Source organism: Oryctolagus cuniculus, chromosome 7 (assembly GCF_051225735.1).
Source record: "Oryctolagus cuniculus isolate XC-2025 breed Fujian yellow rabbit chromosome 7, ASM5122573v1, whole genome shotgun sequence".
Classification (NCBI taxonomy): Eukaryota; Metazoa; Chordata; class Mammalia; order Lagomorpha; family Leporidae; genus Oryctolagus; species Oryctolagus cuniculus.
In genome coordinates, this window is record NC_142873.1 from 160,823,509 (window position 1) to 160,843,299 (window position 19,791).

The following is a 19,791-nucleotide window of genomic DNA, read 5'->3' on the forward strand; positions in this document are numbered from 1 at the left end:
AGGCACCCCCCAGCGCCCTGTACTAGGCGCACACAGTGATGACAAGATGGGCGGGGTCTCTAATGAAGGGGATGGCGGATGTGGAGGCAGCAGGGTGCTGAGGGAGTACAGAGGAAGCTCCGGGGGTGGGAAGGGGTGGTGATAAAGCAGCCAGTGAGCTGGAGCAGGGGACAGCCCTGAGGGTGCGCCCCCAGCTGTGTGACACGACCGGCCACTGGCCCCTCTGAGATGCAGCAGAATGGGGGCGGGAGTGTCTCCTGGAAACACAGCCGGGGCTGTGAATAACTGAATAACGAATGGGAGCGGACGGCCCAGGTCCCGGGGTCGCTCAAGGAGGGCTGGGGGGACAGACCCAGGAAGGGTCTTTGTGACGTGCTCTGGGCTCTTTTGGGGGCAGATCCTCTCCCACCACGGTTTGCTTCCTGTGCACAGGAGCTGGCTGGGGTGCCCGAGGCGTGGGTGGCGATCTCACAGTTGGGCACAGGTGCCCTGACTGAACCCGACTCGGTAGCCATCCACGAGAAGCTGGGGTGGGAGAGGGGACCCAGGCCCAGCACGTGCTGGTTTAACTCAGGGGTCCCAGCCAGCCCAGCCTGCACCTGTGGACTAAGATGAGCTCCTCCTTAGCACGAATCCCCACTCCTCCGAGCTTCCTTGCCCTGGTGAGGGGCTCGAGGACTCTCCTGGCAGAGCCTGCGCACTCCACAGCCTCCCCCAGCTCCAACTTCCCACAATACTCCTGGAGATGAGGCCAGGAGAACTCCTGAGGCCTGAGCCAGCACCACAGGTGCCCTGGGGCTGCTGTCCAGCCCTTCCAAGAGGCAAGAAAACCCAGCAGAGCCCTCAAACAGGAAGCCGCACGCCCCATAGCGCAGTGGAGTCACAACCGTGAACGGGCATTTTGATCAGAGAGGTAGACTCAAAAGACGCGTGCAGTAACACTGCCCTGGCGTGCCGTCTCGCTAATTGATACCACTCATTCTGTTTTGTTGTTGGTTACGAGGGGTTCAAAGATCCAGACACGTGGGGAAACCACTTCACGATCACCGTCCTCACGGCCACAGTCAGCTGCTGAGTTCCCCTCGCGGGGAGCAGCTTAGCTGTTCCCTGAGACGGTGAGCACGAGAGGACTAGACACGCTGTGCTACCAAGCAGAAAAGCAGCACTCGACAAGGAAGACCACAAATGTGCATTGCACTGGGAGGGACAGCCGCCTCGGGCGCTGGGGACGCGGCTCACAGTTCAGTCTGGGCAGAGCTGCACACACCCCAGATGCTGAAGTCCCCGATGGAGAAAACCAGCGCCAGCCGGGAGAAAGCACAGGTGTCTCACGTATCTGTGAGCCCCCGGGGGCCACTCCTCGGCACCACTGATCGCTTTCCCTCAGTGGCCCCTCCTACTGCAGCCACACCTGACGCAGGCTGGCCCCTCCTGGCCCTGGGACCCATGAAGTGGAATCAGAGTCCAGCCTGGCTCTGCTGCCCCTGCGTCTATGTCTCCGGACAGGGGACAGGTGACACAGCCCCACCCAGCCAGCCTCCAGCCTCAAGCGGCTTTCAAGGGACTTGCAACAGTGCCAGGGTGTCTCACCCAGTAGAGGAGCACCCACTCACTTTCCTACCGGGAAGAGAAAACGGGAGGGAGGGTGTCTTCCAGGGCCCCAGCGGGCTCTGGGGTTTCAGATTTCCAGCTGCACCCTCTGCCCCCTGCTCAGAGCTCGCCCTCTCCTGTGGCTTTCCAAGAGAGATGGACAGACCCCCAATAAATGCATCTGGCGTTTTCCAACCCCAGGGCCCTGGCTGCTCCCAGTGCATCGGGCCTGACCTCGGGGGGCTGTATCCTCAACCCCTCCAAGGGGGCTGCCTTCACAGCTGCACACCTGCTTCTGCCAGCTGTAGCTGATCCCAGGTGACCTGGGACCAGGTCTTCCGGTGTCACAATAGACATCACCACGCTTAGAAACGACAGCAGTGAGGAACCTTCTAGTCCTCAAGGGTCACACTGAATTGCTAGTGCCCTAGAAGATGGCCGAAGGCTGCATCCATGGCTCCTTTTCTCTTACTGGTGAATTATTGAGTAGGAAGGCTCCACCCCTGGCCACACCCAGCCGGGCGCCATTTGAAAGGTCAAGTCCACTCCCATCCGTGTTGGGGGAGGGGGAGACGGTCACAGCAGAGGGGACACTGGTCTAGGGCCTCCTCCCAGCATGGGAGACAGCGATGGGGAGAGCAGCAGGAGGGAGCTGCACACAGCCCTGCAGCCGCCAAATGGGGGAATACGGAGTCACGGGGAACATTGCTGGAGCCGGGGGCGCTGTCTGCAGTGGAGACGGGAGGCGGGTTTGCTGCCAGGGCAGTGCGGGCCACGCACAGCGCAGGTGACTGAGACGTGACTGAGAATGCATTGGGACAACAACCTTCGCGCTGGAAGGCTCCTGGAAGTTCTCATCTCATTTCACATTTAGGCCGACGGATGTGCAGTCTAGCTGCTTTCCCATCTCTGCCCTGGAAACTTGAGCTTCAAATGGTATTTTATTTTCCGCAGAAGACAGAAGTCTTTGCCCACACTTGTCTCGGGATACGATGTATCCCTGGGCCCCAGAGAACTGCCACCACTACCCCAGACGTGTATCGGGCAGCGCTCGAACACAGCAGGGTCCAAAAGCACCTTGGATGCAGGAGACAGGCTGCTTCCTCCATAGAGACAGCAAAGGGAGTCTGGTCTCTGGACCGAGGAGCGGGCAGGCGATGGTGGGGAGGCACCATGCTGCAAAGCAAGGGTCCAGTCTTTGTCCCTTTGTTCTGGGAGGTGGCTGCTGAGCCCCCTGGACAGCCATGCGCGATGAGAGAGTCACGCCTGGGTCGCAGGACAGTCTAACAGTGAGGCTGAGGGTGGGCTGAGCAGGCCGTAACCACTAACAGAGTGATTTAGATGAGAGGCTTTGGGTCATGCACCTGGTTCCGGCTGCCTCTGGAGGGGCTAGTACTGAGACTGGTCACTTGGTCACGTGGGCAATCGGTCACAACTACCTGATGGAACCCCAGGAAACACTCTGGGCCCTGAGGGGTGCATGAGCTCCTTGGGTTTGCAATTCTCCAATTCTCCGTGCGTGCTGCCACACGTCAGCACCTGGAGAGTGACGCTATGGTGACGCCACAGGCAGGGCAGCACAGAGCTCCCTGTTCCAGCCCCTGTCCTTTGCCTTCTCCCCACAGCTGATTTGGAGAGTGGCCTCTGGAGGGAAGGGGCTGCCACTGCCTGCCTGGAGAACCACCAGGCCTGGGGTGCTCTTGGGGACCTGCACGGTTCTCAAGTAGCTTAGGGTGGGGCTCCCGCATCTTGACCTGGGTCACTGCTGAAGCTCGTCCAGTGACAAGGAGACTGGACAGGGGGTGGCAGTGCCTGGTCAGTTCTGCACCCCCTCCCCAGCCTGCCTCTGATGTCAGGGAGGACATCAGGGCCACTGCAGCCTGACGCTGAAGCCGGTCAGCAGTGAGAGCGATGCTCACAGACACCACTGGTCTGGCCGGTCAGCCACCTGTCCCTGGACGGAAGGCTCATCGAGAGCCTGCTGTGTTCCTGACCTCTGGTAGACCGCGGGGAATGCAGATGGTTAAGGAAAAGCCCTTGGCCTCCGGGCTCAGCGGTCATCTCCGCCGTGTCCATTCCACCCATTTCCACTGCCCCATTGCAACCAGTGCCACCTCCATGCAGCATTCCACAGACTATTCTCCTTCCTGTTTGCATCTCTGAACTCTGGAGCCCACATCCACTTGCCATTGACCTTGCACATGGATGTACAAGCCCCTTGTGGCCAGCCCTGCTCACCACTGGTCCTCTTCAAGGTGAATGGCACGGAACCCACACAGCTAACCCACAAGCCCTCCCATGTCATCTCCTTGATGTCTCTCGACTGTCCCCTTCTCCCTAGAGCCACCAAGTCCAACAGTCTCTGGCCTGGAAGGTAGCTGGTCTACTCTTACTGACTCCCCCTTCTTTCAGTCTGTTCCCTACAGAGCAGCCAAGTACACCTCTTGGCCATGGCACTGCTTCAAACCTTTAGTGGCTTCCCTCTCCCAGGGTATAAAGCCAATACAGCTGGCCCACTCATCTGGCCCCTCCGGCTCCCTCAGCCTCACTGGCCTCCCCGATGGTCCCCCCCCCCCCCAGAGCTCCTGGGCACCACTGCTCCCTCACTGGGAATATTCTTGCCTGCCCTGTTTGGGAGGTAACTTCTGCTCATCCTTTAGATGTCAGTTCAAGCACCGTTTCTTCAAGAACTCCCTCCCAGGTCCCCCAGAAAAGCCAATGCCAGCTCCCAGAATGCTCGTTTGTGCAAGGGTGTGGTGGTCAGGCCTGATTTTCCCTGCACTGGATGGTAACCTTGGTGAGCACACAGACTGCACGTGCCCTTGGCGTCTGCTCTGACTCCCAGCCTTTGGCACAGCAGAGCCTCACTCCATTACCAGGTGTTGAATAAATGATTACAAAGAAAAAAAAAAACAGCTGTTGGAAGAATCCGCAAAGTGTGATGGGTATGATGGGAGAGCCGAGCGTGACGAAGGCGTCTCGCGTGTGTGGAGGGGGCACTGGGACACTTGAACCAAATCCAGCCACAGGGACGAGACCCCGAGGAGGACATGCCTGGAGTGCGTGTCAGGAGCAAACGATGGGGTCGGACCAACACACACAGGCTCTCCGCCCCGCTCACAGTCGTGTCCCAGGTCCTCGTCCACACAGTGGGGACCCCATGGGTTGCTGGGTGGACAGAGCCTGCAGGTGGTGAGCACTTGGGTCTCGGCTGCTCTGTCGGGGGGGGGGGGGCAGCTCTGTGCCAGGAGGTGGGTTTTGCTGGAAGAGAGAGTCTGCTCCCTCTCCCACGTGTCTCAGGACCAGTCGATACACCCAAGTGTCACAAGGTGTCCCCAGGTCTTAGAAACACCACCTAATGGAGTGAGGGGCTAGGACAGGGTTCCCTACTCTCATCCCTGCACGCTCAGGCTGAGGGAGGAGAAGAGACACTCCAGTGGGGACCTCCCCACCTGCTGATGTCAGGTTGGGCCCCTCGGCACCAGGGGCGTGGAGCACAGGGTGGGAGCCAGGTCCTGTCCCTCTCTTGCTGTGTGAATGCAGAGAACAGCATCTGCTGTTTCAGCCAGGACACTGGAGGCAAACCTTGACCTTGGCAGAGACATCACAGTCTGTCATGTGGCCCGGGGCTTCCAGCCGGCTCGTCTGTGCCCTGGCTTCCGGGGCTTCTGGAAACTTGGCCGTGGGATGGAGACGGGGAAGAAGACGGAAGGGCGCTGGCATGCTGGCCGAGGAGGCGAGAGGAGGCCCCACCCCGGGGCAAGTGGCTGCCCTTCCTTCCAGGAGGGGAGAGCTGGATTACTGACAACCGAGTTCTCTTTAAGTTGTAAACTCTCTAACATACTGAGTCTGTTTCTGGAACGTCCATGATTTGCACTCCGCCCTGAGTTTTTACAACGCCTCCCACTATCCATTAGGAAGGGAACACAGGACCCCACTGCGCCCCGCCCCCCAGCACTAAGGACCCCAAGTCCACAGGGACAGACACACTCGGCAGGCCCCTGCAGTGGAGGGCACAAGTCTTTGACCTTCAAAGACCACTTGGACGTCCTGGTGTCCGAGGCAGAGGACAAGGTGGCCCGCGGCTCAGAGGGGATGAGAAACGTGTGTATTTTTAGGAGCTCTTAAAAGGAGAGGGCCTTGCTCTTGGCTCCAGGCGGAGGCTCAGTGTGGCCTTCTCAGTCCTGCCTGGGGCTGGACTGGGTGGGAGGTGTCTGCTCCCAGCTGCTCAGGGCCCTGCAGGCTCAGGTCTTCTCCCAGGCTGCCTGAGGCCCCCTCCCCACCTCCCCCCTGCCCCGCCTCTGCCTCTTCTCTTCCTGGCTGCTGCTGTTCGACCTTCGCAGTTTCAGGCCCACTGCTGCAGCCCAGCCCCTGCCCTCTTTGCCGGGGAGATGGATTCTGAGAGCCCGATCCGAGGGCAGGTCAAGGGAGCCCGAGGCCAGGTTGGCCACATCCCTGGGGCCCTAGCTCTGCCAAGAGGACTTTCTTTCCTTAAGGCCGTGCATTCTGGAGAACAGATGGCCCACACCCCACCAACGGGGCAGGATACTGGGAGGCCAGAGTAATCGATTCCGGGTGTAACTGCCCAGGCAGGATTCCTGCATGCCAGCGACAAGCGGCACTCAGGGGCTGGAACCATCACACACGCGGCTTGGGGCTGAACGGTGTGCTCCTGGCTGGGTGCTCACCTCCAGCTCCTGTACCCCAGTGGATGTGGGGTTACCCGTGGATCCCGGGACAGGAAGGCCACCTTCCTGGAGCCCACAGACCCATAAAACTGTGCAGGACCGACACCGAAGGAAGGCAGGGAGAGCAGGACTGGGGCCTCCCCTCCCACCACACAGGAGTGGGCTGAGGCTCAGGGATGGGCAGGGTGTCCTGGGCCAGGTCAGCATCCCAGAGACCCCTGCTCTCCTGACCATGAGAGCCATAGCCCTGAGCCGGGAGATGGGCTTGGCACCAGCTTTTCTGGATTTTTCAGCCGCTTCTGAGTTCTTCACACTCCTGGAGCACACCCTTCTCTCCCAGCCTCCCACGGGGGTTCCATCTGGGACACACTTCCAGCCGCTCTGCTTGGCACTCGACTTGGCTGACCCGGCTCTTGCCCTCGAGGTGGCTGCTTAGCCTCCGTGGGGTCACTCCCTCCTGGCCATCCTCCCATCGCGCCAGCTGCTCCACCTCTTCTGCTCGACCCCCACATGGGGGTGGCCCATGGGGGACTCTGCTGCATCTATGCACAGCACTTAGCCATGACTTTGAGGACCACCCACCAGCTGACGCCAACTCCTGGCCTCATTCTGGTCTCTTCTTGGCCTCCAGGCTGTGAATGCCGCCCATGAACTTGGCACGTCCGCCAAGGCTGACAGTCCTGACGCGGCCCAAACCAAACTCTAGATTCCCTTTTTCCCCAGACTCCCCACCTCTTCCAGAACCTTCTCCATTGCAGGAAACAAGGGAGCCACAGACTTCTGGCTGTCCAAGTCCACATCCAGGTGCCACATGGTCATCATCCTCTCTCTCACGCTCCACTTCCAAATCATTGGCGGGACCCTGGGCTTCATCCCTACCCTCCCACTGTGTCCCTCAGTGCAACCTCATCAGCGCCATTGACGTTTGACGGCACAGCCTGCGAGTGGAGACACAACTCATTCCCCACGCAGTGGCCCTGAAAACCTGAGTGTGGCCACGTGTCTCCCATGGCCCCCACTGGCCTCAGGATGCAACCTCAGCCTGCTGCTTTGGCTGACGGCCCTCGTGTGGCCTGGCCCCTGCTGGTGCCCCTGGTCCCTTCTCACTCCCCTCCACCTTCCTTGATTCTCGTGACAGCTCCTCCAACACGTGCCAGGCTCACGGTCTCCCCGCTACTCCTCCTGCCCCCACTGTTCTTCCCGTGACCCCAGCGGGTGGGGCTGGCTCCTTCCTGTCACTCCTGTCCCAGTGCCAACAGCCTTCTCTTAGGGGCCTCCTCTAACCTCCCAACTCAGAGGCAGCCTCTCCCAGAACACCAGCTCCAGGTCCCTGGCCAGCATGTAGCACAGCCTGATCTTCCCTCTGCGTCTCATCTGCTGTCTTTCTCCCCCACTAGCACACGAACGCCCCAAGAATCCGGACGCCCCAGGGCCCAGAGCAGCCACCTGCGCACAGCAGCCTCCAGGGACAGGTTTACAGGTTAGCGCATGTGAGATTATTTGGGGGCTGAGTTGTGGTGGTGGAGAGAGGACGGAGGGAAACAACGTATGTGTGAGAAATCAAGGAAAGAAGTCCCAAGCTGTGCTGAGAGAGGGGAGGCCGGGAGCAGGCACAGGTCTCGGGGATGACGCCAGTGGCTGCGTTGGGATTCTGTGTTCAGGTGAGGGAGGCTGCAGGAGTGCAGGGGTGGGGAGCAGCGTGTGGGGTCACACGAACACCTGGGAGGCCCGTCAGGGACAGGCTGGCTTGCCCAGGCTATCTGAGTGCACGGTTCTATGGGTGGCGAGATGGATGGTTCCAGATCTGAGATACAAAGGAGCAGCCACTGCAGTTGCTAGGGCAAAGAGCTCTGCACGGGGAGGGAGCCCCAACAGAATGGGCGGGGGAGGAGAGCAGCTCAGGAGAGAGCTGGATGTGTGGCCCATTCAGGAACATTCCAGAAGGAGGAGCAGTGGGAGCAGGTGGAGGGAGATGGATGGATGGGAGAGTGCAGACCCAGGGCTCCACCGGGGGAGGGGAGGAGGCGGTCACTGAGGTCAGAGGTGTCCAGTCTTCAAGTCAAACGAGAATTGGACAGGCCCTGGAGTCAACAGAGACTGCTGTGGCCTTGGCAAGGACCGGGCCGGCTGGCGTGTGTGTGCAGGGTAGAAGCGGGAGGTCGGAGCCGGAGGCCAACGCCCAGTCCACCCTGCTGCCCCACAGCTGTCCCTGAGTGTCCCAGCAGGAAGGCGCCATTGGGCAGCCCCTCCAGGGCAGGAGTCTGTCTCCAGCACTTGGGGTCCCCTTCCCCACACCTGTCCCACTGCTCACAGAATCAGCACTCAGTGTGGATGGCGGCTGCATGTCCTGGTCCTCTCCTTGAAAGAGGCCACAGGACAGTGGCTCAGTCCTCACACTGCCTGCCAGAGTCAGCCCCGTGTACAACAAACGCTCAGCAGGCTTCCCCAGCACGGCCTGGGGGCCAGGGCCGTGCCCCCTGCTGCTGCTCTGAATTCTCCTGGGGACATGCCTCAAGAGACAGTGTGCTGGGTCAGGTAGCATCCCCCAAGTGCGCCGGTCCACCCAGAAGCTCAGCGTAGGACTGTGTGTGGCCGTTGTCTTTGTAATTAGTTACAGATATAGTTAGTTAAAACCAATTCCTCCTGGATAGGATGGGCCCTACATGGATGGCCAGTGACCCTGAGACACCCACCGAGGGAAGACAGCCACGTGACAGTGCAGACAGTCCTGTGGCCACACGCCAAGGATGGACACGGCCGGCAGCAGTGCCTGCAGCTGGAGTGGCAAGGAGGGCTCAGCTTCACAGGGGTGTGGCCCTGGCCACCCCTGGGTTTCAGCATTGGGAGGGGTCAATGTTGCTTGGAGCCATGCACCTCCTGGGATGTGCACAGCAGCCTGGGAAATCGCGCAGTGGTGGAGGGGAAGCTGGCGAGTGTCGCCCACTCGAGGGCCTGAGCCTCTCACCTTCAAAGTTCGGAACGGAAGAACGGCAGCCAGTCCCACAGGAGCAGCCCGCCCTGCCCGCACCCCAAGACTCCCTCCGCGGAATCTGCTTTGCCCCCCACCCCGACAGCCTCCTCGGCCTCTGCAGAGCCTGCGCTCTCTCCTCAGGGCTGCTTTTCTGCAGGGTGCCATTTGTCACTGCCAGGAGGCGGCTGGGTGAGGCCCAGCACCAAGGTGACCCACTCCCCGCCACACAGGGGAGCTCCTGTGGATCCATTCCATGTTGTCCCCGCTGCGAACGGCCGGAAGTCGCCTCCCCGGAAGTGTCTTGGTCTCCGGCTCAGGGGCAACAGCTGGCTCCCAGGAAGTCCTGATCGCTGACTCCCTCCAGCCGGCAGCAGCCACGACCCGACCCCCAGGGTGCTAAGGAAGGAGAGCAGGACCCACCCCAACCCATGATGTCGTGGACCCCACAGAGAAGAGGAGACTGATTTGGAGCGGCCTCGGGCTTTGGAGCAAGGCACTGGTTGGGCTCAGAGGACACTCCTCCTGCCACCAGCTTCAGTTAAGACAGGCTCACACAGCTTGAAAGGGCACGGGACAGGGAGGGACGGATGGAGGACGTGAACAGGTACAGGCAAGCTCCCACGTCCCCTGGCGCAGTAGGGTAACTGGCTGACAACAGCCAATCATCAATTGCATAAAGTTAGGAGAAAGTGTTTTTCAACATCGCGACGCACAGAACTGATGCAACATCTGAGGCAACAGGCGCGTCAGTTATCCTGATCTGCTTATCACTCTGCGTCTGTGTACTGGATAGCACAGGGCATGCCGTGCATATGCACAAGTATTGCACATCGACCAAAAAGACCAGGAGGCCCGCTCTGTGGCACAGCAGGTGAACCGCTGCCCACAATGCCGGCATCCCATATGAGCACCAGTTCTAGCCCCAGCTGCTCCACTCCTGATCCAGCTCCCTGCTAATGGGCCTGAGGAAGCAGCAGCAGATGGCCCAAGCGCTTTGGCCTGGCTTAGGCCTGGCCCAGCCCTGGCCACTGCAGCCATTTGGGGAATGATCCAGCCGGTGAAAGTTCTCTTTCTCTTTCTGTCTCTCCCTTTCTCTCTGTAACTCTGCCTTTCAAATAAATAAATCTTAAAAAAAAATAAATAAAGACCAGGCCAAATGGCTTCTGCTACTGCCACATGTGTGCCCTAGGCCACCACGGCACACAGATGTCACCACGTATGTCATTCAGGTCACCATAAGGCACACAGCGTAAGCACAGGGCCAGGAGCCAACCTGCTTGTTAGCCCCAGACCTCACTCCCGGTGGAGTCCAGAAAGTTCTCCTCCCGCTGCCTTCTTACTTACAGGCAGGACTTCTCCAACTTCCCCGAAGCAGCCCCCCAGGGGAAGATGGGGGGGGGGCGGCGGCTGTCAGCTGTGATTAGCAGCTTTCTCCTTCTTAAATGTTCTTGGGAAGTTGGTGTTTTACGCCACACAGCAAACTGTATTTGATTTAGTGAAACACGGACAGTTACAATCATCTACCAACTAAATCCCTTCGGCTCGGCCCCTCCCTCCGGCATCACCGGGGAAGAGCTAGGCCTTTGGAATTCGTCCTCTGTGGGCATCTGCAGGGCCTGTTAGTGCCTCCATCGCCCTGGGAGCTGCACAAAAAGCAGGCACTCGGAGGGTGAGGTGGCAGCTCCCCCAGCCCATGGCCCCCTCTGCCTGGGTGGCAAGGCCCTTCGCCCCTCCCCCAGGTCACCAGGACACCAGCCCCCAGGTGAGTGGGCAAAGCCCAGGAAAGCTGCATCCTTGTCTCACTCCAATCCTCTCACCGGGCAGGGGACTCAGAGGCTGAAGATAAGCGGCTTAGTGGGCTTTGGACAAGGGGGCCGGGGTGGGGGTGGGGACAGCGGACCCGGAGCCTTCTGGACATGGCCTTGAGCAGAGTGAGATTGACGCAGGAAGAGCGAGGACAGGGCCCACAGGCCTTGCAGGGACAGGGGTCACTCAGAGGTGCCCCAGGTGCCCTTGGCCGGAGAGGCCTGCCCCACCCCCACAGCCCCGGGGCTGCAGTGTTGAACGGTCTGGGCTTCTTCCCTTTGCAAACACAGGCACAGGCGAGACAGTCTAAACAGCAGCAAGTCCTCCCCGAGCCGAGCCCAGCACAGCCCCAGCTGCTGGAGCCCCTGGGACCCACTGCAGACAGTGACATGTCCCAGGGGCTCCCCTCAAACCGTCTCGGGGTAAACCCTGTGGACCTGCCTACTTCCCACTGGAAGAGAAGAGACCCGCAGACCTGCTCACACCTCCCAGGGCTCCTACACAAGGGTCTGGAGTCAGGTGGGGACGGGGTCTGTCCTGAATCTGCACCTGGAGCCTGGCAGCCCTGGCCAATGGCAGCCAGCCCTTCCCGCCCCTCCCCTCTGTCCCATGCTACCCCTCCTCTAGGCAGACTCTTCCCTTCCTTCTAGCCAGGCTGATGCCTGCTCAGGCTACAGGTCTCACCAGGACGGTCACTTCCCCCCAGAAGCCCTCCTGGTCACCAGGCCGGACTAAGCTCTTCTCATGTGCACGCATGCGTTCGGGTCACAAATACAGTGCTTAACAATGGGACCCTGCCTCTGTCCCCTCCAACTCACAACGGAGGGAGGAGCCTACACGGTCTGCTCCAGGCGCTGCAGCTCTGGGCTCCCCCTCTGCGGCCGCGCCACCACCCACCCCCACTCCCCGCGCCAGGTGTCTGCCTGGATGGCTGCGCCCCAGATATTTGGGGGCTGTGGGGGAGGTCCCTGCGTCATGACCCCTTCACGGGGACAATCGTCCGCCGCTGGGCGGGGCTCCATCAACAAATGCTGCACCATGGGACAGACACTGCACTGCGGGGACAAAGACCGCTGCGGGGACAAAGACCGAGCTGCAGCTGCTGTGTGTGTGTGTGTGTGTGTTTGTGTGTGTGTGCGCGCGCGCGTTCCCTACACTAGGAACCCGTGAGCCCCAGCGGCCCTTAGCCTGGCAAACAAACCCGCCGCTCAGTCAGACCGAGACAGAAATTCAAGTCCCCAAACCGCCCCCACCCTGGGGTGAGGGGTGGGCCGAGGGCGACCCCAGGACACAGAGCAGCGCAGCGAGCGCAGGGACGCTACGGCTGGCAGGCGGGCGACGTGGACCCAAGCCCCCAGCTCTCCGCACACCGCGCGGCCCTCCCCCGGGGCTGCGGGCCCTCCAGAACCCGCTGTCCAGCCGCAGTCGCCGCAGCCAGCCCAGCGCCCTCCGGCCCTGCGCGCCGCCGGCCTTTCTACGGGGATTAGGGGCCCCGCATTGCGGCTGCGCGCCAGGCTCCGTGCGCGCCTTCTGGGCGTGCACGCGCGCCACCACGGCGCCCCACTTAGCTGGCGCCGCAGTCCCCCGGCTCCCGCGCTCTGCGCTGCCACGCCCCAGCCCTGCGCAGGGCGCCGTGGGACTAGCACGGCGGGGGCCCTGGGTGGCGGGGTCAGCAGGGGCAGCAGAGGCACGCTGGCCAATGCCAGCCACTGCGGCGTCTGCCCCGGCATGAAGCTCACCGCCGGCCAGGGCTTGGCCGGAAGCCCGGGACCCCCGCTCTGCTGTCCCGTTGTCCCCCAAGCTCTGGGTGCGGCACTACAGTCCCCACCCCCACCTCCCGGGCTGCTTCCCAGGCTGGCGAAGGGCTGGGGACGGGGTCCTGGAGTGGTGTGTCACCTGTGTTCATTCAGAGTAACAAGGTGGGGTCTCAGGGTCCCGCTGCTCCCACCGCCAAAGCCAAGGGTGGGAGCATAGCGTCTGGGGGCACTATAGAGCTTAGGGCTCCGAAGTCATGGAGGAGGGGACTGTTGGGGGGCAGGGGCCCCGCTGGGCACCAGGCCCATCCCAGGGGGAACTCAGGGGTGTGTCTGCATGAAGTCTCCCCTTGCAGTGGCTGGACCACAGCAACCCTCCCGCCATGGGTGGGGAGCACAGCTGGCCCTCTGGGCTTCCAGGGGCTGGCATGTGTTTCCTGTGTCCTGAGGCCCTGCCTGGCTGAGACCATGCCCCCAGAGAAGCCTCCCTCTCCCAGTCAGGGTCCTACCCCGGTCCCCACATCCTTCAGGTCACCCTGGTGAGGCCGACTGGGTCACTCAGGGAGAGCTCTCTGCTCCTATCTCGGGTTTGTTCTGCAAAACCGAAACCGGATTTCCTGAACGGGAACCCTGGTCACCCTGCCCTTCTCTGTTACATCCTGCAGGTCATCGGCACAACCCTAGCTGGCTCTAGCCTCGGCCAGGGATGCTGCCAGGACCAGCACGGGGCTCCCAGGCAGCTTCTGCCAGGGTGCAGACGCCTGCTGACCCAAGGCTACCTCTGGGAATAGCTCCTGAGGGTTCACCGGCCAGGGTGGCTGCTGGGCACCCTGCATGGCTGGGGCAGGGTCTGGGATGAGGCCGAGGTTTGCACCCTGGATGGACCAGGGAGGGTTTGCAGGGCATGGACCGAAGTGGCAACAGGGGAAGCCTAGGAGATGAGAAGGCAAGGGGCTGCTGTGGGTGTAGGAGAGGGGCTTAGGGAACCCCACCCAGGAGACCCCCAACTGGGCTTAGCCAAGACCCCAACGCTGCAACTGCTGAGCTGTCCAGCACCACCCAAGGTCACCGACAGCCATCCCTCCTGCTGCACCGTCAGGGCAGAGAGCAGAGTGGGCTCAGTGCCCATGTGGGAAGGGCAGCCTTTGACGCCGGGACGCCCGCCCGTCCTCGGCAGCTTTGCTCTGCAGAGCCTCCCCCGCCAACCCCAGTGGCTGCCTCCTCCCTTGCCCTCAGGGGCTCCTCTAGCCTTCTGCCACAGTCTTGTTCCCAGGCTTCTCGGGGAGGCTGTCCATGGCACAGGCTTAAGGAAAAACAGCCAAAGCAGGGCAGATAGGTATCTGAGGCCGCCCATGAGGTTTGGCTAGTTACCTCTAAAGAAAGTACTCAACACAGAGCTCAGACTGTCCAGGCCCCCAAATCCCAAAGCAGCCCAGGCCAGAGCTGCTCCCGAAGCTTCCGGAGAAGTGGGGCTGGGCGGTGGCCTCCTGTGGTTTCCATGACAACAGCCCAGGATGGGCGCAGCAGGTGCTTAGACCTTGCTGCTTGGGGTCTGTCCAGAGAGGGACCTCTCTGCTCCCCAGATTGAGGCTGGGGCCAGCCGGTGGCCAGAGACAGCCACTCCCCCGTTCTGGGTGCTTCCTTGTTTTCTTGTTCCCACAGGTGGTACACAGGGTCCCCGAGTGTCCCTCTCCCTTGGTGCCCGGCGAGGTACAGGAGCATGGTTCTTACCGTCCAGTGACAGCCAGTCGTGCTGGGAGGACGGGAGGGTGGGCAGGGCCCGGGCTTTGTACTCAAACACCACCGAGTTGGAGATGATCTGGTTGTTGAAGGCAACTTGTAGGGTCACAAGACCAGTGTCATGGGCTGAAAACAAAAGAGACAGAGGTCAGGGCGGGGGTGGGCGGGCACCACCAGGACCCGCGAGGTCACCATTGCCCTCGTCCCAGCCTGTGCCCCGAGGAGGCAAAGCTGCTGCCTCCAGGAACCTTCTCTGGTCCCCCAGATGCAGCCAGGTGCCCCGTGGTCACCGCGCCCCTCTGTACTGTAGCCGCCACTTGCGCCTCTGCTGCTGGGTGGAGGCACGGATTGGCTGAATAGGGGAATGAAGGAACGAGTGCCACCTTTCACACGGTGGCTGGCTGACTTCCCCTCTCTTCGTGTCTGTCCTGTGTGGGCTTCATGTACATTTGCTTTGGACTCCCTTGTGCCCACTTCTGTTGTTTCATCTTTTCCTAAAAGCACGGCCTGACTCCTTTAATGTGGCATTCCATGGATTTCTAGAAGTCCCTCTGCCTCCCAGATGGAAGCGAGAGTTCCAACCGTGCCTGCTACGATGGACCCTGGCTGGCGCGGGAGGCCCCAGATGCTGGCTTGAAGCCGGCCCCTGCCTCAACGCCAGACTCCATTGTCCCCTGACATTTGCACAGCCTGCAGCTCTCACGGGGCAGGTCTGGCCCTGACACAGGCTCAAGACACAAGGCTCAACACTGGATGCGTAGAACTCGTGAATAAGACGTCCTCCTTGTGGGCGGGAGGAAAGCCAGCCCGTGGTAGAGACCTGCTCCAGTTCAGGGTCAGGCCGCTGCTGTATCTTGTGGCCCCCAAAGCCAGCCCAGGGGCAGTGGTGGGTGTGCAGGCCCCTGGCTCAGTGCTCTGCGCCCTGCTTTTCTGGGGCACCAGATACCAACAACCAGGGCGTCCCCAGCTCGGACTTCCAGGGAGGACACACCCGAGGATCGCGTTACTGTCTGGGCTCTTGGCTTTCGGAGGCGCTCCCAGACTCAGGACGCAGTCCAAGTCAGCTGCTCCCCGGGACACAGGAGAGCTCAGCTTTCCCCAGAGGACATCTGCAGGTCCCACTTCCCACGAGAAAACCAACTCACCAGCCAGGGGCGTCTGTCCCTCCCAGGTGGACACAGTAAGGCTGCAGGCTGCCACGCCTGCCAGTCACCTGGGGGTTCCCCTGTGCCTCCCACCCTGGCTGGGTCTCGCAACCCAGGCTGCAGCCTTAACCAGAGGACCTGTTGTGGGGCCCCTCTGGTTGGGGATCGACAGCCACGTCCAGGCTCTCCTGTGGCTCTGACAGCGCCACTGGGCAGGTCTCCAGGCTTGTGGGCACTCGCCATCCCCAGAGATTTGTCTGGTTTACCATCAGGAAGGAAGGGCGGTTTCCCCCGCCCCCCGCTGAGCCCTACTCCTCACAGTGAGCCGCCTCAGGGGGCCTCTAGGGACCTGGAGGCTTCTCTGGTGCCAGAAGTCCCAGCCAGGGCGCTCCTCACTGCCGCTCTTCCTCCACCAACCCCTGGCATTTGCGCATCCTGTGGCGACGCTGGATGGTGGCAGACTCCGAGGCTGTCTTGCTTCCCCAGAGAGACGGAGGACAGAGGCCATGCGGTGACCTGGGTGCCGGTCTAGCACCCGGGGCCTTCCTCGGCTTGCTCTTTGCCTCCCCGGGTTCAGCCCATCCTGGGTCCTGGCGCCACCCTTCCCTCTGCCTCCACTGATACTGCTCTAGTCCGAGCTGCGGTCATTTCTTGCCTGGACTTGCTGAGGTCAGCGCCAGCACACGTGACCCCTGCTCCTGCTGGGACGGTGTCGGGGAGGGGGGGCACTGTATTGCACGCCCCTGCAGGAAAGCAGTGGGAGAATACTGCCGAAGAGCCAGGCAAGATGAAAAGCGAGCCCTCTGCCCAGCGGCTCCTACGGTCGCCCTGCTTCCGTTCTTCCTCCTGGTGATCCATGCCCCCGCACACGCAGAACCATCTCCCTGAGACGTAACCCCCCCACGTGAAACTAACAGCCTCCCACTGCACGGAAACTCCAACCGGGCTCCGTCCTGCGACTGAGGCGTCATTTATTCTTGGTCCTTGCCACCTTCTCCAACCTCACCACGTTCAAGTCTTTCCACCACACCAACCATCCAGCCATCAGCTTTATGTTTCCCTCCCTGACACACCACACTTCTGCTGCCGGCCCTGCCCCTCTGGCTCCAGAGCCCCCCCCACACCCAGCAGCCCTGCGGGCCGTGCAGCAAGGCCATCCCAGATGCCTTAGGCTGGGTCAGCCTGTCACAGAGCAGGGTGAAGGCAGCATGGTGTGAAACTGTCCACCTACCACCTGCGGCTGGCAATGGACTTGCCTGGCCGAGGAGTGCGTGCCACTTCTTGTACCAGGTTGTCTGACCCCTTCCAACATAAATGGCCCCTGCGTGCCCTCTGGATGATGTCCTAGGGGGCTGGAGTCAGTCACTCTGGGTACCTCTTGTGTCTTTGCACCTCTCCACCATCTGTCTGGCCTGGACTTCCCCCGCCTCCCTTCCCATCACTGGCTGCATCTCAGCTACCAGGAGCCTCCCTCCTCCCAGGCGTGTGCTGCCGCGGAGAGAACGGCGCTCACTGGTTGGCCTGGCCACCACTCTGTTGCCTTTCTGTCCCCCTTCATGAGACCGGGGACCCCGGGTCTGTCCTGCTTTTCATGCCAAGGTCAGTGCCTGGCATGCTGTGGCCACTTGGTCACTGTTGGTTCGTGAACTGAATCTCACCTTTTGCCTTAGGTGACCTGGCAGGAATCCAGGGTGGCGCCGACTGCCTCTCTCCCCACCACTCTCCCCTGGGCTCAGCGCTCCCACCCAGGCTCAAGGCACCCTGGGAGACTTGTAGAAAGGCAGTCTGTGCCTGCGTGTCTCCTGCCGCCTGTGATGGCATGGGAGCTGCCAGGCAGGACCCTCCCTCGGACTTGCTTGGGCAGCTGCACCTGCCCACTGCCCACTGGCCACTTATGCTCCCTGGCCCTCCTCTGGTCATTCTCAGCCCTCAGTGGCCTCTGAGCACTTCTCTGTGACAAAGCTGGTCTGATGCTGGCTTTGAGGTCCATCCTCCGAGCTCAGCCCCAGCTTGCTCTGGGGGAGGTCCCTTAGTAGCCAGCATCAGGCCCCAAAGCACAGTTCCTTTGCATGACTCACTCCTCCCTGCACTGGGAGCTCCTTGGGGCCAGGGGCCCAGGCAGGAGCTGGGTCTTACTCTTTGTTCCATTCCGGGCACCTGTCCAGTGCACAGCAAATGGAAGGCACTGTTTTGTAGAGGGGAAATGAATGAATGAGTTAATACATTTAGAGCAGTCTTAAAGAGTGACACGTTTCAATTTGGGCCTCAAATCAGAGATGTCCCAAAGGGTCCCCCTTCTGGGGTTAGATCAGAATGGTGCTCAAGGAGGGGTCCCGGCTCCCGGGCTGCCCGGAGCCTGTTGGCTTCTGGCCCCTTGGGCTGAGACGCATCGGGTCAGAGGAGTCCGAATGACCCAGAGACACTCTGCTGCCAGCTTGGGGACCAGAAGCGCCTGCCGAGACTCACTGGGCGCTGGTCCTCCGGCCACCCTCCCCTGGGGGAAGAAAGAGCACAGACGAACCTCCCCGTCCCTCCCCTCCCCAATGCACTCAGCCAGCCAGCAGAGAGGTCAACCACAGAGCTCAGGTCACACCGTTGCAGTCTGGCCGATCCGGGAGGTACCCAGGGGTGACTGACTCCAGCCCCCTAGGACATCATCCGGAGGGCACGCAGAGGCCATTTATGTTGGGAGGGGTCAGACAACCTGGTACAAGAAGTGGCACGCACTCCTCGGCCAGGCAAGTCCATTGCCAGCCGCAGGTGGTAGGTGGACAGTTTCACACCATGCTGCCCTCACCCTGCTCTGTGACAGGCTGACCCAGCCTGAGGCATCTGGGATGGCCTTGCTGCACGGCCCGCAGGGCTGCTGGGTGTGGGGGGGGGGCTCTGGAGCCAGAGGGGCAGGGCCGGCAGGAGGCCCTGCAGGTGCCAGTCTGGCTCCTTGGGATATTTAAGGAGCTAGGTTCAGGTAGAAGCCAGCCCTGTCGGGTGGGCTGCAAAGGGGCACTGAGAGAGAAAAAGAAGGAAGAATGGTGGGTGTGGGCTTGGGAGCCCCAACCTGGGCACCGTGTAGGGGGAGGCAGAGAGCTAGGGCAGCCAAGGCAGAGCCTGGCTGGAGTCTGGGAGCCCCCCAGTGGTCAGCTCTGCCCCACCTGTGTCCCTCATGCTCAGCCCTCACCTGGGAACAATCGCCGCTGCTTTCCTAGGCAACTCCCTGGGAGGGGTCTCTCTGCCCCCCCCCCCAGCCTCTCCCACTTCTTGCTGGGTTAGCCATCCAGGCCGCCCCAAGCGGATGATGGGGGAGACAGGCCTGCCAAGGGGTCCTCTCCACACCAGCTGGAAACTGACCTCAAACTCCAGAAACTCACTCAGACCTTCATGATTTCAGTCTTCCGCTCGTGACACTGGCCCTGGAGACAGAATGCTGACCAAGAGAGACACAGTGCCTGCCCCTCATGGAGCTGACCGGCCAGTGGGCAGGAGGTGGGGATGGCTAGAGGTCAAGAACAAGGGACCGGAGGTGGACAGAGAGCTACGTGGGTGAGGCAGGGAAGGTCAGAGCCACGAGGCAAGCAGAGGGGCTGGCTGGCTTCTCGGGGGTCACTGAGCCTTTGTGCCCAGGCTACGCAGAGGTCCATCTGCATGGCCGGAGGAGCTAGTTCCGTTTGATACTTCCTGGTCCCCATCTGTATGGTCTGCTCTGGGCCCTGGGGGGTACAGCCCAGGGGCCTGGGCTCCCTAGGTTTCTGACTGGCCTGGGCCAGGGCAGGAGGAGAAAGGTCCTCTGGCCTCATATGCAGCTCCTGTCTGGGCCCCTCAGTCTGGCCCTGGCTCTCACCAGCTCCGGTGGCCCTCCAGGCCCAGGGTGGCCACTGCTTCCTGCTGTGGCCAGTCCCAGGTGTGCCCCTGGCTTCCAGGTTCTCTGAACAGTCCATCCCCTCATCACGTTGTCCTCAAACATCCCAGGGGAGCATGCCTGCCCGTCTGGTCGGGGCTCCGCCACCCGACGCAGGTGGCACGGCCAGGCTCTAGCTGGGCCCTGCTCACAGCTGCGCACACCAAGGCCCACAGCAGCCCCGCCCCGAGGTCGCTCCTGA

At 61.6% G+C, this 19,791-nt stretch overlaps 1 protein-coding gene across 21 annotated transcripts in view; it reads right to left on the reverse strand.

The window, feature by feature from the left end:
- Positions 1–19,791, reverse strand: part of CAMTA1 (calmodulin binding transcription activator 1) — an 843,852-nt gene that overhangs the window by 50,385 nt on the left and 773,676 nt on the right. For all 21 annotated transcript variants that reach the window (XM_070079358.2, XM_070079345.2, XM_070079359.2 and 18 more), the window contains one exon: positions 14,541–14,675. In XM_070079358.2, coding sequence (XP_069935459.2) covers positions 14,541–14,675 — 135 coding nt within the window. The remainder of the gene's footprint in view (positions 1–14,540; positions 14,676–19,791) is intronic.